Source organism: Squalius cephalus (assembly GCF_949319135.1).
Source record: "Squalius cephalus genome assembly, chromosome: 7".
Lineage (NCBI taxonomy): Eukaryota > Metazoa > Chordata > Actinopteri > Cypriniformes > Leuciscidae > Squalius > Squalius cephalus.
The window spans coordinates 25,092,708-25,117,835 of NC_137128.1; the positions used below are offsets into that span (position 1 = coordinate 25,092,708).

The following is a 25,128-nucleotide window of genomic DNA, read 5'->3' on the forward strand; positions in this document are numbered from 1 at the left end:
TGATCTGATGGCAAGACGTCTTTATCTGGCAAGCCCTTCCTCTCCCAGCACACACAGAAGCTCTAGGGAACGACAATGTTAAATTAACCACAACATGCATCTCTAACTGTATCTTCACTAAAAAAATTTTTTTAAACAAGACAACTCGGTCACGAAGAGGTCATTTTAGGGAAGTTGTTGGATGTTGAAGATTCCATTTTAAAGTTGTACATAAGCAGATATCAGTAAAAGCAATGCTGTGCGTCTATAGATTATATTCACCACTTTTTCATTTGGGTGCCTTGAGCAATGACCTGGTATTGACATTCGTCTGTACTGTATTAAACACCAGATGGCAGTATTTCGTAATGGCCGTTCTTCACACCAAAAGGTTTCCATTTTGTATTGTAGCACTTGAAACAATAAGAATTGAGAAGCCATAACAACACCATCCTCGCTGTCCTAAATGAACAAAGACTGAAGTATTTTACCACATATGATTTGTGGGAAACGTTAAAGGTGCTTTGGTGAAATGGAGTATTGTGCCTTTCTGTGTGCCTCATAAAACATGGGTTTGGTGTGATGGAAGCAGATTTTATGCGAAGGTTAAACGGAGTCTGAATGTCTGAATCATATTACGTTCTCCCGTCACTGTCTGTCGATTTGTGAGGAGTTTTTCATTTATCATCAGTCTTGCAAGCGCTGGCTTTCTAGGTTGGCTCTTTTGTCGGGGGTGGGGTGTGGGGGGGGGGTTCATTTGTGCATTAAGGGTGGTGAGAATCATGTTCAGATATGACGTCAATCAGAATTTAGAGGAGAGATTTGTAAGTTAAACCTAAGTATATATATAAATATAAAAAATAAGCCCTCTTCCATTTTTTTTTTCTGTCTTCGTAAATGAACAATATTATGTTTATTTTTCCAGTTAAGTTGCTTGAAGCAGTGTCATTTGTGGCAAAGATAAAGCGTTGTATACTGTTTGATCACTCAGTTTCATTTTGAATGACATTTCATGTTGCACTCCACTGCTGAAGTAAAGAAACTTTGTACATGTATCTGCGGATGTGTGTTTTTTTTTTTTCTACAAAGTCTAATTTAACTCTCAGTAATCTAGATACTGATGTATTCCCTCCCCCCAAATCAAGCCACTGGTTACACAAAACCATGCTTTTACCACTGTATTTAGACCTCTGTTCACCATAGGGAGTGTTTTTTTTTTATTTAGTTAGTTTAAATTGATACTTTTATTCAGCAAGGATGCTGATCAAAAGTTACAGTAAAGGCATTTATCATGTTACAATTCATTTATATTTAAAATAAATGCTCTTCTTTTTATGCTTGCTTAAATCCTTAATTTCCAGAGTTTTCAACATTGAGAATAAGAAATGTTTGAGTCCCAAATCAGAAGATTTTACATTTGAAAAAACATTTTTAAAATAGAAAACTTGTAAGTTATTTGTAATTATATTTCAAAATATTACTTTTTTTTACTGTTTTGTTTTATAAAAAAAAAAAAAAAAAAAAAAAAGCAGCCTTGCAGTTGGCTTGCATATTAAAGTTTTATAAGGCGTTTACATTATTTTATGATTTACTGACTGGTCAAAACATTCAGCAATGTTAGTATGCACTAAACAAACACAAAGAAAACAGTAATATTGAGAATTTCAAAGACACTGTTTTCATTTTGAATATTTTTTCAAATGTAATTTATTCCTGTGAGGCAAAGCTGAACTTTCAGTGTCGTTTTTTTCAGCATTGTCACATGATCCTTCAGAAATCATTCTAATATGCTGATTTGCTGCTCAAGAAACATTTCTTATTATAATAAATGTTAATAACAGTTGTGCTGCTTAATATTTTTCTGAAAACAGATACATTTTGATCAGTTTAATGCGTCCTTGCTTAATAAAAGTATTAATTTCTTTAAAAAGATATAAAAAAAAAATCGAACTGACCCCAAACTTTTAAACGTATGTAGGTTTAACCCAAATAGATAGAAGTCATTTATAGGTTCTATATTTTCTTTATAAAAAAAAAAAAAAACAGAAAATCTGGTGCTGCTTATTGTGTTTTTCCCTTTCTGACAATGCAAAAGCATTTTATCTACAAGTCACTATCCAAATCGAGCTCCTCGACTGGTTGTCTTCGGGGCTGGGATTGAATGCATTTAGATAAGTAATGGTTATCGGGTTGTAGGGTGTGACTACCTTCAGAGTTTCTACGCACTTAAATATTTGGTCTCACCTTTCTTAAGTAATTTATGGTTTTCTCGAGTTAACCAGCTGGTGTGGATTGAGTCTTATCTCCATGGAGACTAATAACAGAACGTAACACCTTACCGTCCTTATTCCTTAAACATAATAATTAATTACACTTATCTAAGTGGCGGCCTCAATAATGAAGCTTGTTTTATTCTAAGCCCTTTATGTTTTTAAGGCATATAAAATCTGAATATACCGTCAACCTCCAGGAAATGAAGGTGCATTTGTGTTGACCTTCACTGTACTTTGAAACCTCCTGGCTGCTCCTATGTTTTCATAATCAATGCGTGCAACATCATCGTCACTTTAGAAAACAACTGCTATATAAGACGCCCAAACAATTACATTGCAGGCTAGTATCTGTTCACTGAGACTATGTAAATGAATCTATCCTCTAGAATCTCACAGTTTTACTGCTTAACAGCCGCTCTGACTCAAATAATAAAACTGTCCTCTGGTACCATCTTCCTCTTGCGTGAAAAGTCCAAAAGGCACATGTGGCGCGTGGTTAATGTATAGGTGATTTGTTTGATAAGATGCACAGCATTTCAGATTTCACATGTCTCAAAACCCTAAGAATCTCTTGGTTTTGAAGTTCTTGTCTAACTAGTGATTCGCTGCTTGCTTTGTTTGCAGTTCAGCACATTAAAGAGTGAAACTCTCAGACTGGTGATGACGTCCCTTCACAGCCCTCGCTGCTTGATGGGGAAAATCAGCACACGGTGGAGCAAAGTCTAGGGGCCATAAAGAGATGAAAACTAGGGACACTTCCTTGTTGCGGTCACAAAAGCGGATGGAAACATTATTATTAGACGCGTGATTTTTTAATTCCTTCTTGGAACTAGTCAGCAAGGGTGTGTTGTCCCCAGTTACGAAAAAGTCATAGCTTTTTAGCCGTATACGCTTCGATGAGGGTTACATCTCCAGCCGGTTAATATATTTATTTAAGTGCCTTTTTTCAGTTTTTCATTTTAATTTGATGTCTTTGGTACAAAGAGGATTGTTCAAATGGTGCTGTTAAAAAAGGTAATTAATTTTATGACTCTTAAATGAATTGATTCGTTTATTTGTTTCTCGTTTTAGTTGTCTCAGTGACGTTTTATTTTATTTTACGGAAGTAATACATTTGTTTTTCTTGTGAACAATTTATTGAATGACATTTTCAAGGCTTTAAGTTGGTTGTGGGTAGTGTTTGGTTTTAAAATGTGAATCTGAATCTAGGGGGACTACTTCTGGATTGACTCCAGTATTGGGGTCCCTATTGGAGGATGTGTGAAGATCTCAGACAGTGGACAGTATTGCCTGGTTGATGATGAAGGGAAGGTAAAAATGACGACGGAAGGAGAGACCGGGCTAGTTGTTACAGCGGCTTTTATCAGTGTGGATGAAATGCTGGTTTCAAATACTCAGTTCAAGACCCTCTTAAATTGAGTAATTAGGCATTTTTTTTTGAGAATTTTGTCCTCCAAACTAAAATTCCACGTTATTTGTTGTCAAGACAAGGGCATTTCTCATAAATGCCTTGTGGATCAAATTGTCACTTATGTTTTAAATATTATAGCTTACATTTTTCAATTAGTCAGTGAAGATTATTAAATCTCAGCATATTTTTTTGCACTGTTATTAGAATTGAGAGAATCTTGAGACGTGGAGATATTTGTTGTGCTTTTGAAGCAATATTGCACTTTGCATATTCAGTAACTTGTAAGACTTAAAAAGCTTGTATTTGTATGTGGTCATTTTGCTATTTTTACATTTTTCTAATTGTGAAGCAAAATGTGCTGAATAAATTAAATAAATAATATTAAATATTAATCATTATATCATTTTTTTTAACTGAACTAAAAACCTATTTCCATTGTGACAAAAGCCTCATAATGTGCCAATATGCATCACTCTTGTGTTGTTTCAAAAGTTTTTTCCTGGAATCATTTTATTTATTTTTTTATTTTTTGGTCAAGACTGAAAAATAAATGTCTATACAGAAAATGAATTAGATAAATACACCCTGAAAATATTCACTGGAGTAAAAATGTGACAACTTGCCCCGCTCTCCCCTGTATGCTAATGAGATATTATATCACAACACATTCTTTAGTGTTGTAATTAATCTACACTTGTCTAATCTGATGAATCTCGTGTATTGTGATGGATTTCTCAGGAGAGCCTTATCCCAGAGGGGGAGAGGGCCAGTCTTAAGCCTATGCACCCCACCTCAGTGGAGGGTGTGGATGACATGATCAGACTGGGTGACCTCAGTGAAGCTGGTTTACTCCGAAATCTGCTGGTGCGCCACAAACAGGGTTTCATATATGTGAGTGGATTCATGTTACTTTATGGCATAACAGAAATGAACTGATTGGCCTCTGTAATCATCGAATGAAATATAGTGTATTTCCAAATTAGTATTTGAGTTTAATATTTTATTTGAATTTTAACTGTAAACAAAATGCAATGGTAATGGTAAAAACCTTCTAATTGGTTAAGAGTAAGTTCCCCTGCTTTATGTGTTGAAAATATGTACTAGGGCTATTGGGACATTTTGTGTAATTGTTCAATGTACAGTTTTTAGAAGTGAAAATGAACAAGTCATCTTATAATTTACAGTGAAAAACGTAAGTTGACACTCCCAGAAGTCCCTGTGTGACAGCTCACATTTTATAGTTTATGATAGCTATTTCCTCTTAGATGTTTCGTATGGGTTAAGTACATAAGGATCTACACGTCTTATGTTTTTAAAGTAATCTTTATTGCATCTGCGTATTACCATGATGGTATTTTGTATGTATGCTTGTGATACTGTGTGCACCTTGTATATAGGCTATAAGTAGGCTACTTACCTCAGCTTGTGGAAAAACTTTCTTGTGATGATTTTTTTTCTTTCTTTACCTCCTGTGTTTTAAGGTGGCTGTTAGTATGGTATATAAATGGATTTTAGAAATTTGGTATATTAACATTATTTCGGTTGATTAAATTTACATTTTTACTGTAAATTTAAGTTCAGTCTGTGAAGCTTCAGATGTTGCTTTCTTATTTTTTTTACGTTAAAGTTCTGGTAACCACAGCTACCAGTTTTTACTGTAAATTTTTGTACAGTTCATTACAAGTTCAGTTGTGGGCATAACAATTTGACTAAAAAAGAATTTCATAGTGTTGGTATGTCTCTCTTTTGCTGTAATTACAGCAGCACTTGAGCAGCATGAACACGTCACGTGATCAATGTCACAAATTTATTTTTTTGAATTTTGATTAGTGACCTAGAAATAGATTAGAATCTGAAATATTTATTACTAATTTTTACATCATGAGGTTTTATTGTTGTAAATCTTAAAACGTTTTTAAAAAAAAAAAAAAATTTATTAAATTAAATTTAGAAACCTTGTTTTTCAGTTGTGGTCTCAGATATTCAGATCCCGTGGTCTATATAAGGTGTGTGATTTCTTTTTCTTTCTTTTTTCTGTGTGTGCTGTCTAGACCTATATTGGCTCTGTGCTAGTGGCAATGAATCCCTATCAGATGCTGCCCATCTACACAGCGGATCAGGTGCACCAGTATCACGGGCGTAAGCTGGGCGAGCTCCCACCACACATCTTTGCCCTCGCTGACAGTTGTTACTTCAACATGTGCCGCAATAAGCGCAACCAGTGCTGCATTATCAGGTACATATTTGTTATTTTCTTCTGAACATTGAGAATCGAATATAATGTCTGTATTATGAAAGTAGTAATTTTATGTGGTTAGTATGTAAGAATGTGGAAGGTTAAATGACTATATGCTGCTTTTGTAAGGGAATGTTGTTACATTTAGTCACACATCATAAAATGTGTGAGTGTTGTGGTCAATGTACAAAATAGAGTTCTACTTGGGCTAATGCATTAGAAACAGTGAATGCAAATATTATATTATATTCGCTAATGCAAAAAACAGTAAATGTAAACAGCCATCAAACCCAATGATGTAGAATGGCTTTAAGTATTCTATTCTATTCTATTCTATTCTATTCTATTCTATTCTATTCTATTCTATTCTATGCACTAATGCCAGAAACAGTTAATGTAAACAGCTATCAAACCCAATGGTGTAGAATGGTTCTATTCTATTCTATTCTATTCTATTCTATTCTATTCTATTCTATTCTATTCTATTCTATTCTATTCTATTCTATTCTATTCACTAATGCCAGAAACAGTTAATGTAAACAGCTATCAAACCCAATGGTGTAGAATGGTTCTATTCTATTCTATTCTATTTTATTCTATTCGCTAATGTCAGAAACAGTGAATGTAAACCATTTTCAAACCCAATGGTGTAGAATGGCTTTGTTAATTATTCTATATTCTATTCGATTCTATTCTGTTCGATTCGATTCTATGCACTAATGCCAGAAACAGTGAATGTAAACAGCCATCTAACTCAATGGTGTAGAATGGCTTTGTTATTATATTATATTATATTATATTATATTATATTATATTATATTATATTATATTCACTAGTGCCAGAAACAGTGAATTTAAACAGTTATCAAACTCAATGGTATAGAAAGGCTTTGTTAATTATTCTATTCTGTTCTATTCTGTTCTATTCTATTCTATTCTATTCTAATCTGTTCTATTCTGTTCTGTTCTGTTCTGTTCCATTGTTTTTGCAATGTGTTTGTTTAATGGTTTTTCTTACCATCATATAAAAATCTATAATAAATATAAATAACAAATGTGAACGTAGCAGAGTTTAATCACACTGCAGCTCTGTCTCAATGGATTTTAACACATTTATATTTATTAATTTAGCACATACTGTTGTCAATAGTCCCTTTAAAATCATAGCAAACAATGAATGAATAATAAACTCTTCTGGTTTGTGTGTGTCAGTGGAGAATCTGGTGCAGGAAAGACAGAAAGCACTAAACTGATTCTTCAGTTCCTGGCTGCTGTGAGCGGGCAGCACTCCTGGATAGAGCAGCAGATCATACAGGCCAACCCTGTCCTGGAGGGTAAGCACTGAACATGCTTGTTTTTATTTCAATCCTTTCCGTAGAATGCCGTCTCACTTACTCATATCTTACAGCCTTTGGGAATGCCAAAACCATTCGCAATGATAACTCCAGCAGATTTGGGAAATATGTGGAGATCTTCTTTAATAAACAGGGTGTTATAGAGGGAGCTCACATGGAGCAGTACCTGTTGGAGAAGTCTCGTGTCTGTCATCAGGTGAGACCAAGTTGCACCCTACGTGAGGAAGAAAAAGCATCAAGAGCCTTTGATTGGCTGTGTGCTTTTACGAGCGTCATTAGATTCAAATAGCCTGAAATTGCTCATGAAAATTATGTTTAATATTTCATAAATACTGTAGTCTTGCATTTTAATGATTAAAACCTCGAAATTAAATGTATCAAATTAAATCTTTTAAGGCACCACAGGAAAGGAACTACCACATTTTCTATTGTATGTTATCTGGGATGCAAAGTGAGCAGAAGAAAATTCTCTCCCTTGGTAATGCATCACAGTTCAAGTACCTGACTGAGGTGAGCACTTCATGTTTAATAGAGAGTAACTGTAACACTTCGCTCATGTACTCAGTAAATGTTTAACCCTAAGTGTTGGATATTTGCAGTGAATATAAATGTATAATTTAATAATAACTACATCACATAATTACTGGTGTTACATCCATTGAGAGTTACATTCGCTCCTGCTATCTAATTCAGATTCCTATATAAGGTTTTGAGATGAATAAGCATTGACTGTGGCATAAAGAACAATATCTGACTCTTCTGATGGTTGTCTAGGGTGATTGTTTGACATGTGATGGTCGTGACGATGCTGACGAGTTCGGACGGATTCGTGCTGCTCTAAAGATCCTCACTTTCTCAGACCAGGAATGCTGGGAAATCTTCAAATTACTCGCTGCCATTCTCCATATGGGCAATATCGACTTTAAGAGTTAGCGTCTATAACCTTTCTGTTACAGTAATAATATGCAAACTATCTTCACATTAACAAAAGTTATTGTAGCTTATTATACCATAAATTGAAGTTGACTGATTTGCTCATAATTTTTTTTCAGGCACTATAATGAATAACATGGACAGCTGTGACGTTCTGTCATCGAATCATTTTTCTGTCACTGCCAAGTTGTTGGAGGTACAAATGCTTCTTCAGAACTTTAGCTTCAAATCATTTTCAAGCTTACTATCTTTTATGCTGAATGTTTTTGATGACAGCCCTTCTGTCAATTTGCAGGCAGAAGATGAAATTCTTGAAAAGAGTCTCACCCATCGCTCCTTCATGACAAATCGAGAGATAGTCACTAAAGCCCTCAGCTCAGAGCAAGCCACAGACACCAGAGATGCTTTTGCCAAGGTACACACATGCTTTTATCCAAAAGCCCATTTGGGTGATTTAACATAGATACAGGATTAGGTACAATATACTGCTCAAACGTGTGTTTTTTTAAGAAGTCTTTTTTGCTCACCAAGGCTGTATTTATTTGATTAATCATACGGTAAAACAGTAATATTGTGAAATATGATTACAATTTAAAAATAATTGGAATTTATTCATTTGATGGCAAAGCTGAAATTTCAGCAGCCATTACTCCAGTGTCAGTGTACTTCAGTGTCACATGATCCTTTGGTGCTCAAGAAATATTTCTTATTATTATCAATGCTAAATATAATATTTTAGTAAAATTTTTGTTTAAATCAATTTGATTTTTTTTTCAGGATTATTTAATGAATAGAAAGCTCAAAAGGGCAGAAATCTGAAATAAATTTGTTTTGTAGCAATGTAAAAGTCACTTTTGAATATTTGCATGTGTCTCAGCTGAATAAAATTAATTAAATTAAATAATTAAATTAAAATTAAAAAAAAATGTTTTTAACGAACTAACAGACATTCAGGCTTCCTTAATGTTCATGTCAGTTAATGTTTGTCATATACTCCCTGACAGGCACTGTACGGACGGCTGTTTGTTTGGATGTTCACAAAAATAAACAGCGCCATTCACAAACCACAGACTGATGAGTCCTCTTACACTCGCAAATACATTGGCCTACTTGACATATTTGGCTTTGAGAATTTCCCTCAGAACAGGTAAGTGTCTGTTGACTAAGCTAGTAATTAGTTTAAACTACAAAATATAATGATAAATTAACCTGGTTGCTCAGAGTAATTGTATTTCACTGGATGGATGGATGGATGGATGGTTTGGTTGGTTGGTTGGTTGGATGGTTGGTTGGATGGATGGTTGGTTGGTTGGTTGGATGGATGGATGGATGGATGGATGGATGGATGGATGGATGGATGGATGGATGGATGGATGGATGGATGGATGGATGGATGGAGTTTTTACATTTAATCATTACATTTACATCAGTTTTTGCCTATAGTTGTAAAATTTAGACTCTACACTAAATATACTTTCTCTGTGTTTTTGCCCAATGTTTAGTTTTGAGCAGCTGTGCATTAATTATGCCAACGAGCACCTGCAGCAGTTCTTTGTGAGTCACATCTTTAAGCTGGAGCAGGATGAATATAGTAAAGAAGGCATCTCATGGAAGCGCATTGCTTTCAGTGACAACCAGAAAACCCTGGACCTGCTGGCCATTAAGCCTCTCAACATACTGGCTCTGATCGATGAGGAGAGCCACTTCCCTAAGGTCAGCTTCATAAGCTACATGGTCTGGTTTATATGCTTATAGATATTTTGCCTGTGCTCACTCCATGTTGTCCTGTTTTCAATGCAGGGAACAGATGCCACATTGTTAAACAAAATGAATCAAAAACACAATGGGAACAAACTGTACATCTCATCCAAGAGCAAACATGGCATGCATTTTGGGGTTCAGCACTTTGCTGGGATGGTTTATTATGATTGTGAAGGTACAGTTTATTACTTGAAAACATTTCCCAGTAGTTACTTTAAAAGCAAATTGTTTCTGGTCTGAAAGATCTGTATTTTGTCAGGTTTTTTGGAGAAGAACAGAGATGCCCTGAGCATGGACATCATGGAGCTGGTTCGGAAATCTTCCAACAAGTTGCTCAAGCAGATCTTTGAGAAGGAGATGAATACAAACTCAGTCAAAAACGCTAACAAAATCAACAAAATCATCATGACGCCGAAGAACTCATTACGTGTATGGGGCAGTTATGCAGCAGATTGACAGTGTTGACTTGACATTGACAACAGCTTTTTAATAAATCATCTCTTTTGTGTCACACAGCAAGTAAATGAATCGAGACGGCAGATATCTACTCTGAGTGGCCAGTTCCGCCAGTCTCTGGACTCTCTGATGAAGGCCCTGTCTCTCTGTCAGCCCTTCTTCATACGTTGCTTCAAACCAAATGACAAAAAGAGGCCCATGGTATCAATTCACATCCCATAAGTTACATGTTTTGTATTGTGTAGCCATCAGAACCCTTTTCAAATCATGTTTTCCTTTTCAGTTTTTTGACAGAGAGCTCTGCATACAGCAACTTCGCTACTCTGGAATGCTGGAGACCATTAGAATCCGCAAGTTGGGATATCCCATCCGGCACACCTTTAAAGACTTCCTGTATCGCTATCGTGTGCTCCTGAAGTCTGTAGATTGTGACCCTAACACTGTATGAGACAATATGATTATTTACAGATAAATATGTGAATTATTTAATATAAAGTGATAGTCGAAAGTAGATGAAATTTGTGTCTAAGTAGGCTTAATGTGTTAACATCCATAGCTGAAACTTAATTCCCGTCAACCAATCATTGCCTTCTGATTTAAATATAGGTTTAGGGTTATGGCTTTTATTGGTTGCTAGGAATAATGTGTGTATGATGTTGATGCAAAGTGTGTCATTTCTGCACTACTAGCATGCAAGTATAAGCAAAATGTAAATATAAATAACCGATTTCAAACTGGTTTCCCTAAACACTACCCCATCTGAAATTCAGGTAGTCCTACCCCCATCTTCACACCATTAGTTGAGCCAATGCTAATGGAGATGCTCAAAACTGAGCAATGTTGAACACTTTATGGGAATCAATCTAGGAATGGTTTACTTATAATTGTCTACACATATTAAACTGATTGGAGAAACTAAAAGAATTACACACTTCAGCTTTAAACAGGATGAATGTTCCAGGCTGGCATAATTTGATAAATAAAATGTCTGTTATTTGTTTATCAGGAGCCTCCTTCCAACTGCTGTGCAGCCATCTGCAGGGCTATGATCAAAGACGAAGAGGACTGGAAGATTGGAAAAAACAAAATCTTTCTCAGGGTACCTCAGGCATAATATTTCTCTAGTGTATTATAAGAAGTTTACATTAATATATGTATACATCTTTGTAATATTAAATCAGCTTTCTAAAGGCATTGTTGCCATTTTTAGTATTATATTAAACATAAACCACTGTTCAAAAGTTTGGGATGAATTAAACATTTATTTAGAAAGGATACATTAAAATAATCAAAAGTGAAAGTAAAGACATGTATAATGTTTAAAAAAAACTTCTATTTCAAGCAAATGCTGTTCTTTCTATTCATCAAAGAAATGTATCGTGGGTTTCCACAAAAATATTAAGCAGCGCAACTGTTTTCAACCTTGATAATAGTAATAATGCATAAAATCACCATATTTAAATGATTTCTGAAGGATCATATCACAGATTAAGACCATAACATTAAAAAAAAAAAACAGATTGAACCCAAACACTTGAACGGTAGTGTATCTATATATATAAAAAAAATTCACGTAAGAATTGTCTTGCATCATGTGTTCCTTTTCTTCCTGCTGCAGGATCATCATGATTCCTTCCTAGAAATGGAGAGAGAGCAAGAGCTTTATAGGAAGGCACTTATCATCCAAAGAGTGATGCTTGCCCACAAGGACAGGTCCGTTCCGCACTGTCTTAGTGTTTCTTATGCAGTTGTACATCTTTGTTAAACTAAGTCATTCTTCATCCACATACAGAGGAGCTTTTGTAAAGAAGAGGAGGGCAGCTCTGGTTTTGCAGAAAAACTGGCGTGGCCACAGAGACAGGACAGACTTTTGCAAAGTAAGCTGTGCAGGAACATCTCATGTCTGTATGGAATACAGTTAAAATTAGTGTAGTGACATAATGAAACTTGACTCACATTGTATCTGTTTTCTCTGTTAGCTCAAGCAGGGATTTGCTCGGCTGCAGGCGAAAGTGCGCAGTCGGCAGCTCCATACGGAGTATATGCGCAGACGGGCTGCAGCCGTTACTCTACAAACACAGACCCGTGGCTACCTCGCCAGGAAAGACCTGAAATGTAAAAAAAACGCAGTGATACTGCTGCAGGCTCAGACCAGAGGACTGCTGGCCAGGAAAACCCTCAAGAGAATGAAATCAGATGTGAGTTTATAGTGGAATGGACCTTCTTTGTAGTGCGTTTGCAGTGTTTTGTCTTGTTTTGTTTTATATACACTACCAGTCAAAAGTTTAGAATAATTAAGATTTAACTAAAACAGTATTGGTGAAATATTATTACAATTTAAAATAACTGTTTTCTATTTGAATATATTTTTTAAAAAATTCTGTAATGGCAAAGCTGATTTTTTTTATCTGCCATTACTCCAGAAGTGTCACATGATCCTTCATGAATTTAATCAAAAGATTACATTGATCAAAAGTGACAGTAAAGACATTTATAATGTTACATAAGATTTATATTTCAAATAAATGCTGTTCTTTTGAACTTTCTATTTCTATCAAAGAATCCTGAACAAATCACTGGTTCCACAAAAATATTAAGCAGCGAAAATTATTTTCAACATTGATAATAATAGGAACCTTTATTAATAATTGAACACCAATAATAATTTATAGTAACTGAGCCCCAAATTAGCGTATTAGATCGATTTCTGAAGTAACGCGTGACACTGAAGACTGAAATAATGATGCTGAAAATTCAGCTTTGCCATCACAAGAATAAATGTATTCATATAGACATATCAACAGTTATTTTAAATTGCACTAATATTTCACAATATTTCTGTTTTACTGTGTTAATTTTACTGTGTTTCATCAAATAAATGCAGCCTTGGTGAGCATGAGAGACTTCTTTAAAAACATTAAAATTTTGATTTATTCCAAACTTTTAACTGGTTGTGTACTTAATTTTTTATGCTTTTATTCATACCCTTGTCCTATCTCAGGCGTTTTTGTCTGCGCAAGAAAAAGAGGCTCAGGAACTGGCAGCACTGGAGCTTCAGCAACGCCTAGAGGAGCTGCTCAGAAAAAACGAGGAAGCTGCCAAATCCCAGAATAAAGATGATGAGGAAATGGTGGAGAATCTCTTTGGCTTCATGAGTACATTAGGAGGACAAGAGGGTCAAGCTCCTGAGGGTTTTGAGGTTAGAGTCAACTTGACAGCAGAAGGACACCTATTTGACATGAACAAACACTTCCTGATCAAAATACAAAAAGCCTGTCACCTTTTATTGTCAATACACAATCATGTAATGCATACTACACATGCTATCAGTGATAATACTGTATACTGTACAGTGTGAGATTTATGGAATGCAAAATAAGGCTATTTCTAGGTTAATACTAACTTTGTCTATATGTTCCTAATGTTCTAGGATTTTGAGGCAGAGCCGGCGAAGTTAGAAGAGGTTGAACTAGTAGAGAGCCCTGTAATGGAGAGGAAGGCTATGTCATTACCAGACAGCAGCGAAGACGAAATAGAGGATAAAAAGGAGGAGGAGATTGAAGTTGAGGATGATGAGTTTGCTTTCTCTAAATTTACATCTCTACACTTCCAAGGATCTTCAACCCACTCACATATCCAACAGAGACTGCGGAAACCCCTGCTCTACCATGAGGATGAAGGGGATACCCTGGCAAGTGTTGTTCTCATTAGCATCATGTCCCCATTTAAAGCGAGGCTTGATAGTCAACTGTGTTTTGTATTGGCTTGTCTTATTTTTTCTCTTCGCTTTTTTCCTATCTCCTCCAGGCCAGTTTGACAGTATGGTGGATCATACTAAGATTTATGGGAGATCTTCCAGAGCCAAAGCAAGAACGTGTTTCTGCAATTGCTGACCCCATTCAGAGGAACCTCGGTCAGAGACAAGCACGGCGACTCAGTAACCTTGTTGGATTAGATCAGGTAAACAACCGAGACACCATAATAAACCTTTCTTCCTTATCTTTACACCTTCTAGATGTACAGCCTATACCTCGACTGCCTAACCTGCTGGAAAGACCAGCCTGTCTATATTATAACATATACTGTAATGTTATATGCTGGTTAGTGCTGGTTTGGTATTAGTATATATTATATTGCAATAAATATTTTAATGTAAACACGTATTTAAAATATAGACTAGCCAATCATATAATGTTTCAGATGTGTTACACAGCCAGTGGCATAGAAGGTGACAACCACACATACAACCAGATGTGAGCAACCGGTAATGTGCCTCCTGGTGGAAATAATAGAAATAACAATATAAAGATGTGAATCTGAAAATTAAAAAAAAAAAAAAAAAGGAAAAATTAAAACCAAGGGACCATAAATATAGGGAACAAAATACTGTTATAGATGTCACACAATAACAAAACTTAATTACCCAACATACTGTATGTAACTAGTGATTTTCTTATAGCATTATATTAAACAAAATTTGTGGGTTTATTTTTTTTGTTGGTCTTGTAATTGCAGAAATTTTTGAGGAAAAAAATGAAGCAGCAGAAGGGGATAGGAAAACGAAAGCCCTCAGCCATTCCTGAAGAAGAGGTGAAGTGTGGTTATATACACTTCTGAGTACAACGCTGAACATTATCCGCAGCTAAAACATAATAACTGCATCACAGCAGGTCTTTACTAACCATTCTGATGTAATTTGCAGCCAGAAGAAGTACCAAAGCCTAAAATAGAGGCAGTTCAGGAGGAAGAGGATGTACTGTTTGGAGAAGGACCAACTTTTGATCGTCCAATGACATCCTTGGAAAAATTACACACTATTGTGGGATATGCCATTGTACGACGAGATATAAGGTTAATGTGATGGGGCTAGGGTTAGGGTTGGGTTGGGTTGGGTCATTTACATGCTTCATAATGTGTGATATACTGCATTCCTCATACAGAGAGATAATGGTTACATAATCTTTATGACTTTCTATCTTTTTTTCAGAGATGAAATCTACTGTCAGATCTGTAAGCAGTTAACAGACAATAAGAACCAGAAAAGTGTAAAAAGAGGCTGGATCCTTCTGTCCATCTGTTTGGGCATTTTTTCCCCTACAGACCGCCTCACTAAGGTATGAAATACTATTTTGATTTTTGTTCTGAAATTATCCAGTCATTATTGCAAAATAAACCTGACAAGGTGATCAGGACACTCATATGAAGCAGAGGAGTAATGTTCTGTCCCGAAGGGGTTTATTTTGCTATAATTTCTGCTGAATATTTTACTGCATTATATCATAGCACAACTATGTAGAAATAGGTTCTCTGGGACCATAGTCAGTTACACAATTTAATCATATTACAAATGCCACAACTAACCAATCAAGCCGTGTGATATATGGTATGGTATATTATGTGTTGTGTTGTCATATGCTGTTATGTTTGGTTGTTATATATTGTTTAATGTTATATATTTTATGTTATGTTTGTTTATTATGTGTCGTGATGTCATCCTGTTGGATGTTGTTTAATGCTATTTTGTTATGTGTGGGTTTGCTCTTATATGTGGTTAGTTATGTTGTTAAATGTCATTTTATGTTGTCATGCTGTTATAAGTTGTTTTATGTGATGTTTTATGTTATGTCATGTTATGTTGTTGTGTTATGCTGATATTTGTTGTTTTTATATTGTTTAGTCGTGTTATATTATCATATTATGTTGTGTTAGATGTTATCATTTGTTGTCGTTTTTTGTTATATTTTGTTGTTGTCATGTATGTTGTGTTGTGTTGTTACTGAATGTAGTCATTTTATGTTATATGTTATGCTTTATTATGTTATATTTGTTATGTTGTCATGCTGTTTTGTGTTGTTGTTACGTTTTATGTTATGTGTTGCTATATGTTATGTTATGTTATGTTGTTGTTATGTTATGTTATGTGTTTTCTGTTCTGTTTTGTGCTATTTAATGTTATGCTGTTATTTTATTTGATGTTATAATATGTAATGTCATATGTTATGTTCCACAACCTTTTGGCCATAGTACCTGGAGAGCTTTATACGCCATGGGCCAAGTGAATACTCCTCCTCCTGTGCGGAGCGACTGCGAAGGACTTTAGCCAATGGAGAAAGAAGTGAGCCGCCATGCTGGATTGAACTACAGGTAGGCAATCCCTCTGTCTGACTCTGAAATGATGAAGAATACTCCCCTTACCTTAAACATGACCAACCCTTCTTTCCTGTAACTGCAAGTCTGTGGAGACCAAGAACCCCATTGCAGTGGTTGTGGGTCTGATGGATGGCAGAAGCATCAGCCTCCATTTGGACTCAGCCAGCATTTCTAAAGAGGTGTGCAATGCAGTTATCCAGAAAATAAACCTGCAGGACAGTTACGGCTTCTCCCTATATGCTGCAGTGAATGAGAAGGTTAGTAACATCTGAATGGCTTCAAGATGAATCTTCACTTGTAATAGTAACATGTAACTTATAAGCGATAGAAACAAAGTCTTCACGTATGCATTTCTTGCTGCAGATGTGGTCTCTAGGCAGTGGCAGACAGCACGTCTTGGATGCCGTGTCTATGTGTGAGCAGGAAGAAAAGAGGCAGGGGAGAGAGGAACAGCACGCTCCTTGGCGCCTCTACTTCCGCAAAGAGATCTTCACTCCGTGGCATGACTGTTCATCTGACCAAATCAGCACAGATCTCATCTATAGGCAGATCATCCATGGACTCAAATTTGGAGAATATCTGTCTGATAAGGTCAGTCCCAGGCTGTGTGCTTGACCTGTTCATATAGCATATATGATTTCAATATGAATGAGATTTGTGACTTATACTCTGTTGTTGAACTATAATCTTGATCTAGGAGGATGATTATGTGCAGCTCGCAGCCAAATATTACTATATAGAGCATGGCTCTGAAAGCAGTTTGGAAACTGCCCAGAAGATTGTTCGTGAGTGCATGAACATGACTATAATTGAGAACAAGTCTTTGGTCAAACTAGTGCAGTTGGTCAATTCTGCGCACACAGAGGTATATTCATATGTTATTATAAATATTATTGTTCACAATAGTTTGATTTGGCTGCAACAGAATTTGATTTGGCGGCAGTGCTAATTTGGAAAATAAAACAAGCAGTAATCCAGTGTAATTTCTCAGGGCCCTTACATAAACTCTACTACACCTGTCCATGAAGTAAAAGCAGAGATCGTCCAATATGCACGGCAGAAGTGGCCAATCTATTTCTCCAAGTTATATGAGGCTAAAGTGGTTTCAGGTAAAAAAAATATTATAATAATAATAAAAAAGAGTTTTTTATAGTTCTCATAGGAGTAGCTAATCCAAAAATTTGCATTTTGTCGTCTTTACTTATCTTCATGTCATTACAAACCTGTATGACTTTATTTCTTCTGTGGAACACAAAAGGAGAGCTTTTGAAGAAAGTTCATGCTGCTCTTTTCTATTCTATGAAAGTGGATAGGGACCAATGACTGTCAAGATAAAAAAAAAGGAAAAATAAAAGTCTTCTGAAGCCATATTAGAGATTTGTATAAGGAACCGTCTGAAATTTAAGAAAAGCAATTTTGCGTCCCACGGAAGTCATACAGGTTTCTAGAGATATGAGGGCGTGTAAAAGTTGACAGAATTTCTATTGTTGGGTGAACTATCCCTTAAATGCATTGAATTTGGGAATTCACTGTTGTATTTTATTCAGGTCCCCCACTGCCTCAAGACCAGTTTGTAGCTGTCGTGAACTGGAAAGGGGTCTTCTTTCAGGATGAGACAGAAGCCGCATTTCTGCAGCTCTCTTATCCCGAGGTGTCAAGAATCGAAATGATGAGGTAAAAAATAACTCTCTATGGAGAAGCACCTTAATTAAACCTGAGCATTATGCTCCAAATACTATTTCTGCAGATTCTCAGTCTAGTTCTTAGTTCTTTCCTATTTCTGTTTCCTTCATTCCTTCCCTCCTTAACCTTTCTCCTACAGCGATGAACAGTCTGGTGGGATTGTATGTTTGACAACTCCAAAGGGGATGTATGAGCTGCAGGTTGTGAAGGGAAACGAATTTGTGGATCTGGTCAACATGTTCATCTCAGGGCTTAAGAAGAGATCCCTGTATGCCGTGGCAATACAGGACCTTAGCAGACAAGGTGCTTCTTTTACACTGGTTACTACATTGTGACAAACAGCAATTTTCCTTGTAGGATTTTCATTTGAGGGTGATTCTTCAATTGTAGGAGCACTTTTAACTATTTAAAATCCTTACAAATGTGTGATGGTAATGGCATATAATGCTAATAACATTTTTCATTTTTGGAGAAAATTTGAAAAGAGGGGAAGTTAAAAATCAGAGTGGAGTTTAAGACCACATGTAGAAATTCTGATAACATTGGTAAAAAACAACTAGTAAAGTAAAAAATTAGACACTGAAAATTGGGTTAAAGCTATTATAATTTAGTTTTCAATTTTAAGTATTTTTAAAAATATTTTTGTCTTTAAAACCATCCAATGTGACAAAGTTTCCACTTATTGAAGAAGCTTTTATGTTAATTTGGGGTGATGGGGTCTTCTAACCATTAAAATGGTCAAAATTGCTTGGATATTTATCTTTCTGATTTTTTCTTCCCTTCAGAGGATCCCACATTCCTGAGCTTCAGAAGGGGTGATGTGCTGTATATCATAAAGGATGGAGAATATAATATTGACGAAGGCTGGATCAAAGCGAGGAATGAGAGGACAAGTCAAACTGGAGCCGTTTCCTTAGATTCTATTCAGATTCTACCGATGTTGACTAGGCCTACAGAAGAAACACTGGTAAACGTGATTTCTCTTGTTTCACATTGATTTGTCGAAGAGATTACTCCTCATCACTGGCCATTATTGTGTTAATTTTTTTACCAGCGTTTTGAGGTTTTGTCTTGGAAGTAAATACCAGAATAAAGCTAAAGAAAAATGATGGAAAGGCCAGCAAAATTGTAAAAGTCAGCGAACAGTAAAGACAGTTTAAATTCTTGAAAGGCAGTTTCTTTAATTCTAACAGTTTAATTCCAAGAGTTAAAGAGCAGTAAAATAAAGCAGTTTTGGTCCTGCCTCCAACAAAGTTTCGGTCCTGCCTCCAACCATTAAAAATATTTAGAAATTATTTACAAAACCATCAGTGAGGTTCTTTTCTTAGAGCGACAAAATATGGTGTTTTGTAAGTCAAGAACAGAAATGTAAATAGAGTCATTTCCATCCTCTAGAATTTGCTGAATTTGACCCCGGCACGGAGAAAGTCAGTGATGCCGGTGTTGCCGCAGAAGGAGGAGCTCAGCACAGAGAGAATCTCCCACATGTCGCTCAAGGAGTTCTCTTTCGATTATTTCAGGTGACAGTTGTACAGTTTGCAATCATCTCAACTGACATAAGTGATAACTGCTCCAAAAAAGCAGCAACTTGTAAGTTACCAGTTTTGAGAACATGTCAGAGCTCCTTAACGTCCCTCTTTTCAATGGCTCACAGGGAGTCAGGTAAGGAAGGTGGTCGTGGCAAGGGAGGAGCTAAAGAGAAACTGTGGGCCAAGAGCAAAGAGCCTCTTAAACAGCCTCTGCTCAGGAACCTGCAGGGCAACTCAGAGCTCTCCCACCTCGCTTGTGACTCCTTCACAGATATCCTTCCCACTTACATATGTTACATATCTACAATAACAATATTGTGTGAATTATAAGTGATAAAGACTTAATGAAGTCAATTTTAATGAATGATGCTCGCTGTTTTCTTTAACATGGTCTCTACCTATCCTTAAATATATGGGAGATTATCCAGTCAAGCATGTGCGGACACCCATAGATCTAACAAACCAGATCTTTGGGCCAGCAACAGCGCACGTCGAGCTAAGAGATGAGATCTACTGCCAAATAATGAGGCAGATGACCAATAACAAACATGGGTTTGTCGACTGCTTTTAAGTACCTAGACATGATGTCACTTTATTTGTTTTATCTGTGTAATGTTTTAATTGCTGTTGTTTTTCTCTCAGGTTGAGTACGGAGCGAGGATGGCAGCTGTTGTGGCTGTGCTGTGGTCTCTTCCCTCCTAGTCAGTTGCTACTGAGGCATGCGCAACGTTTTCTGGAGTCCAGACCCAGAGAGCCACTGGCCTCCACCTGCTTGCAGAGGATGCAAGCTATGCTCAGGTTAAACTTGACTACTCAAACAGATTGTTTGATTATTGTAAACATGAAGGGGCGAATGTTGAACTATAGCGCATTTTTTATTGTCCCGTACAGTATCGAGGGAAGGAAGTTGCCTCCTCACCAGGTGGAAGTGGATGCCATTCAGAATAACAGCACTCAGATCTTCCATAAAGTTCATTTTCCCAACGATACATCTGAAGTAAGGAGTAACATTTCAGTTTGAACTATTTTACACATTATTATTTTCATCCTCCTAAAATGCGTTTTTTTTATTTCAGATATTTGAGGTGACCACCACCACGAGGATCAAAGATTTAATTCGCAACATTTCCAAAGACCTCCGCCTCTCCTCATCGGATGGATACTATCTGTTTGTGAAAACAGCCAATAAGGTTTCAGATATGATTTATTATTTTCTTCTTTTTTTCAGAAGGTGATGTTTTAGGTCCATGCTAATCTTTGTGTGTTGTATATGATACTTTCAGGTAGAAAGTATGGATTCTGAAGAGTACTTTTTTGACAACCTCAGGCAACTCACAGATGTCACCAAAAAAGGAAAGAAAGTCAAGGAGGGTGAGCTGTATATGCTTACATGCTAAATACTGTAATTAATCCAATATATATTCAGGTGTATGTTATATTCAGACTCTCACTATGATAAATATTGATCCTGAATTCAGCTGCTCCAACTATTGTCCCTTACCTGGTGCTCTTCATGAGGAAGCTCTGGTTTAACGTGATCCCGGGGAAAGATCTAACCGCTGACCTAACGTTCCACTTTCCTCAGGTATGTTGTCAATCTGATCATACCTTATCTGGTTAAGCCAGATACTGGCTGCAGAACTCTATAACAGCATACATTTAGCCTACCTTACAGTGTAGTAAATGTTTGTATAACTGAATAGAGTGCTGCAGAGATGAGGTCATTTTGTAGGCCAACCCAGAAGTTAGCATCACCCTGGTTCCTTCGACAAAAAGCCAATAGGATTTTTCCATTTGGAAAATAAGCTCTGTGACTAGCAGAAGTTTATGATTCTTACATGTTTTGTTCATCACAATTGAACAGCTTTTATGGATTTTGAAGCTTAAAGGGATAGTTCACCCAAAAATGAAGATTGTGTCGTCTTTATCTCACCCTCATGTTGTTCCAAACCTGTATGAGTTTCTTTCTTCTGCTGAACACAAACAAAGATATTTTAAAGAATGTTGGTAATCAATCAGTTGATGGCACCCATTGACTTCCTGCTTTAAGTGCTTTAATTTAGGACTCATTCCTGCAGCACTCTGTTATGCAGTGCAACTTTGCCCAACTGTCTTCTTTTCATTTTCCTAGGAATTGCCGAAGTATTTGCGGGGTTACCACAGTGTGTCTAAGGAGGACATGATCAGTCTGGCAGGACTGCTGTTGCGTACTCAGATTGACACGGATAAGTCACAGTTTGTCATGATCCCTAAAATGCTGAAAGATCTAGTGCCAGCTGATCAGCAGAGGATCATGACTCCTGAGGATTGGAAAAAGGTGATCCTCACGCTTCTTATTTATTGAATACATTTCAAATATATGGCTCTATGCATTTTGACTTTGTTTCAAACCTTAGTGAAGCGTACATAAACACACACTACCTTTCAAAAGTTTAGGATCAGTAAGATTTTATATTAGAATGATTTCTGAAGGATCATGTGACACTGAAGACTGGAGTAATGATGCTGATAATTCACAGGAATAAATTACATTTTGAGATATTAAAATAGAAAACTTATACTTTAAATATTACACATTTTTCACTATTACTGTTTTTGCTGTATTTTTCAAATAAAATAAATGCAGCTTTGGTAAGAATCCTAACTGAGAGGAACCTCGCTTCAAAGTGATATTGCTTCAGAATGTATAAAGCGTTAATTAATAATATATTTTATTTCCACCTGACTCTAACATCATGATAAATGTGGTTTTGGCCTTTGGTTTGCAGCACATGATCAGTGCATACAACAAGCAGGCAGGCATAACTATAGATGAAGCCAAACTCCAGTTCCTGAAGACCATCTCACAGTGGCCTACCTTTGGATGTGCTTTCTTCGAAGTAAAGGTAACCAGAGCAACACTAAAATTAAACCTGATTGCTTAGAAGGAGGTTGTTTTCTTGATACTGACTGTACTTTTGCTCCCAGCAAACATCTGAGAAGAGTTACCCCGGTGTCATCATGATATCAATTAGCAAACAAGGAGTTAGCCTCATCAACCCTAAGACAAAGGTAACGATCTGTCTGTATATACATAATACAACTATAATGTACAGCTCGCCTTAGCATTGTGTAGCGTGTGATGTTGAAAAGTGTTTTGGCTGGTTTGCCTGCAGGAAGTGCTTGTGATGCATCTATTCAGTAAGATCACTTCCTGGTCTAGCGGAAGCACCTATTTTCACATGACCGTTGGCAATCTAGTGCAGGGCAACACTCTGCTCTGTGAGACTTCAATGGTAAATATAGCACGCACACACACAACTACAGCAAGTGTCACACTACTTATATGTTAATATCCTCTCTGGCTGTTTGTTTTTTTCAGGGTTTTAGAATAAGCGATCTCCTGTCCTCTTACAAGAACATGTATATGAAGGAGATCACAGTGGTGCGGCCCAGACATCAATTGTTCTCTTGAATCATCATGTAGTATGATAATATTTGGTAGCATATTCCTTTTGTTTTTTTTATCTTTCTATAATAATAATTCTACTATAAATTTGTTTTGGTAATTTTGGTGTACTCTGTAAGTAAAATTAACATTTATAATTACTGTCGGAAATCACTTTTTAATATGTAAGTCACTATAGATCTGTCAGTGAATCAGCTTTTTAAATCATGTTTTTGCTTGTTGCTTCTTCTATGTCCATTTATATGTTTTAAAAAATAATTTTATAGGCTTGAATATTTATTATTATTTCAATATTTCACCTTTTCATTGACTTTGCCTTGCAATGTTACACTAGGTGGCAGTATTTTTACAGTTTAATTCTAATCTATCTAATGCTGCTTTGTAGGAACAACTATATTTAACAATAAAATGTAAAATTCAAATTGGTTTTGAATTTAATTGTCAGTGAATGGTGACTTTGAACAATTTGTAATTAATAATAGTAATTAATCATTTTTACATATGTTGGGATTCCTTAGTATTTTGCAGTTTGTAGTATTTGCAGTTTGGTTACTCTTTGAAATAGCTTGTAATTTACAATACAGTAACTGACTGACTCTCTTTGCACACTAGACACATGGGTCATATTTTATCAGATATGAAATATTTTATTCTTGATGGTTTAAAATATGAAAATATAAGACATTTTACACTACTGTTCAAAAGTTTTGGGTTGACAAGATTTTTAAATGTTTTTGAAAAATCTCTGTTGTTTATTGTTCAGATTTAAATTAACTGTTTTGTATTTAAATGTATTTTATTTATTCCTGTCACGTCAAAGCTGAATTTTCAGTATCATTACTCCAGTCTTCAGTGTCACATGATCCTTCAGAAATCATTGTAATATGATGATTTGCTGCTCAAGAAACATTTATCATTATTATTATCAATGTCTTTATAATCACTTTTGATCATTTTATTGTTGAATAAAATCATTAATTCCTTTTAAAAAGCTTTAGAAATTCTGCCTAACCCCAAACTTTTGAATGGTTGTGTACATTTCTATATTTTCATGACACAACTGATTTAAAATGCTTACAGGGATGTTTCATTTTACTCTTAGGGATTTTTGTTATGCATGTTGGTCAGACTGCTCACAATGAATGTATAACATTCAGATTTTGAACAGCAAGATTTAGATTAACATACTTTAGTTAATCTTACAGTACTGTTAAATTATAGTTAAGACACGGAATATAATGTTAAAGTTGCTTTTTTCTTTCCAAATCCACTGAAACATGCACTGGCTTTTGGGATTTTCACAGCCTCTCTTGCCATTCTTCCACTAAACCAAAAATATCCTAGTGTGCCTCTCTCAACCCCTGGCCTCTTGACCAGCAATTCAGACTTTCCATGAAACTGAAAGAAAGCCTTGTGCTAAAACGGGAAAATCCTGCATGAATACTCCACAGCAATCATGGTAAACGAGAGCATGGTTTTTGGCCCTGGCGCACACTTTGCCATGTGCTCACTATTACCAAATAAAAACACAGGACCCTGGGCTAGTGAGAGAGACGTCAGAAACACAACACTTCACTGTGGGAGAGAAAAATCATTTTGTTCACGTCAAGTCTAAAAATGAAATGTATCAATTTCTCTATAGCCATGAGCTTCATTTTGTCTTACTGACACGAGCCTTATGTTATTAGAAGCATGTTCTTGATATCACAACGTAATGGAGACTCACTAACCCAGGCTGACATCTGAAATCTGACGTCTGGAGCTTTTACTGTTGAAACCTTCTTTGAGCAGTTATGGAGCAGTTGTATCAGTCAGCAGACCCTCCTTAAAAATATAAAGGATTTGCAGAACAAGAAACAAGGATTTTAAAGGGATAGTTCACCCAAAAATGAAAATAAGCCCATGATTTACTCA

General features: G+C 36.0%; 1 protein-coding gene across 1 annotated transcript; it reads left to right on the plus strand.

Moving 5' to 3' along the window:
- Positions 1-4,443: 4,443 nt before the first annotated feature.
- Positions 4,444-23,640, plus strand: myo7bb (myosin VIIBb; the record flags this gene model as incomplete). Its single annotated transcript, XM_079875907.1, has 45 exons — positions 4,444-4,554; positions 5,715-5,899; positions 7,112-7,233; positions 7,308-7,450; positions 7,651-7,764; positions 8,029-8,182; positions 8,307-8,383; positions 8,483-8,602; positions 9,192-9,334; positions 9,690-9,900; positions 9,988-10,123; positions 10,208-10,377; positions 10,465-10,605; positions 10,688-10,846; positions 11,411-11,503; positions 12,023-12,117; positions 12,197-12,281; positions 12,384-12,602; positions 13,406-13,603; positions 13,835-14,095; positions 14,212-14,364; positions 14,920-14,994; positions 15,107-15,255; positions 15,392-15,518; positions 16,429-16,548; positions 16,638-16,811; positions 16,918-17,145; positions 17,252-17,419; positions 17,546-17,663; positions 18,102-18,228; positions 18,377-18,540; positions 19,023-19,204; positions 19,633-19,757; positions 19,892-20,037; positions 20,165-20,318; positions 20,409-20,564; positions 20,658-20,763; positions 20,843-20,956; positions 21,050-21,137; positions 21,245-21,351; positions 21,898-22,083; positions 22,535-22,651; positions 22,734-22,817; positions 22,922-23,041; positions 23,128-23,640. The coding sequence occupies 45 exons, from the start codon at positions 4,444-4,446 to the stop codon at positions 23,218-23,220; spliced, it is 6,318 nt and encodes a 2,105-aa protein (XP_079732033.1). The 3' UTR covers positions 23,221-23,640.
- Positions 23,641-25,128: the final 1,488 nt, after the last annotated feature.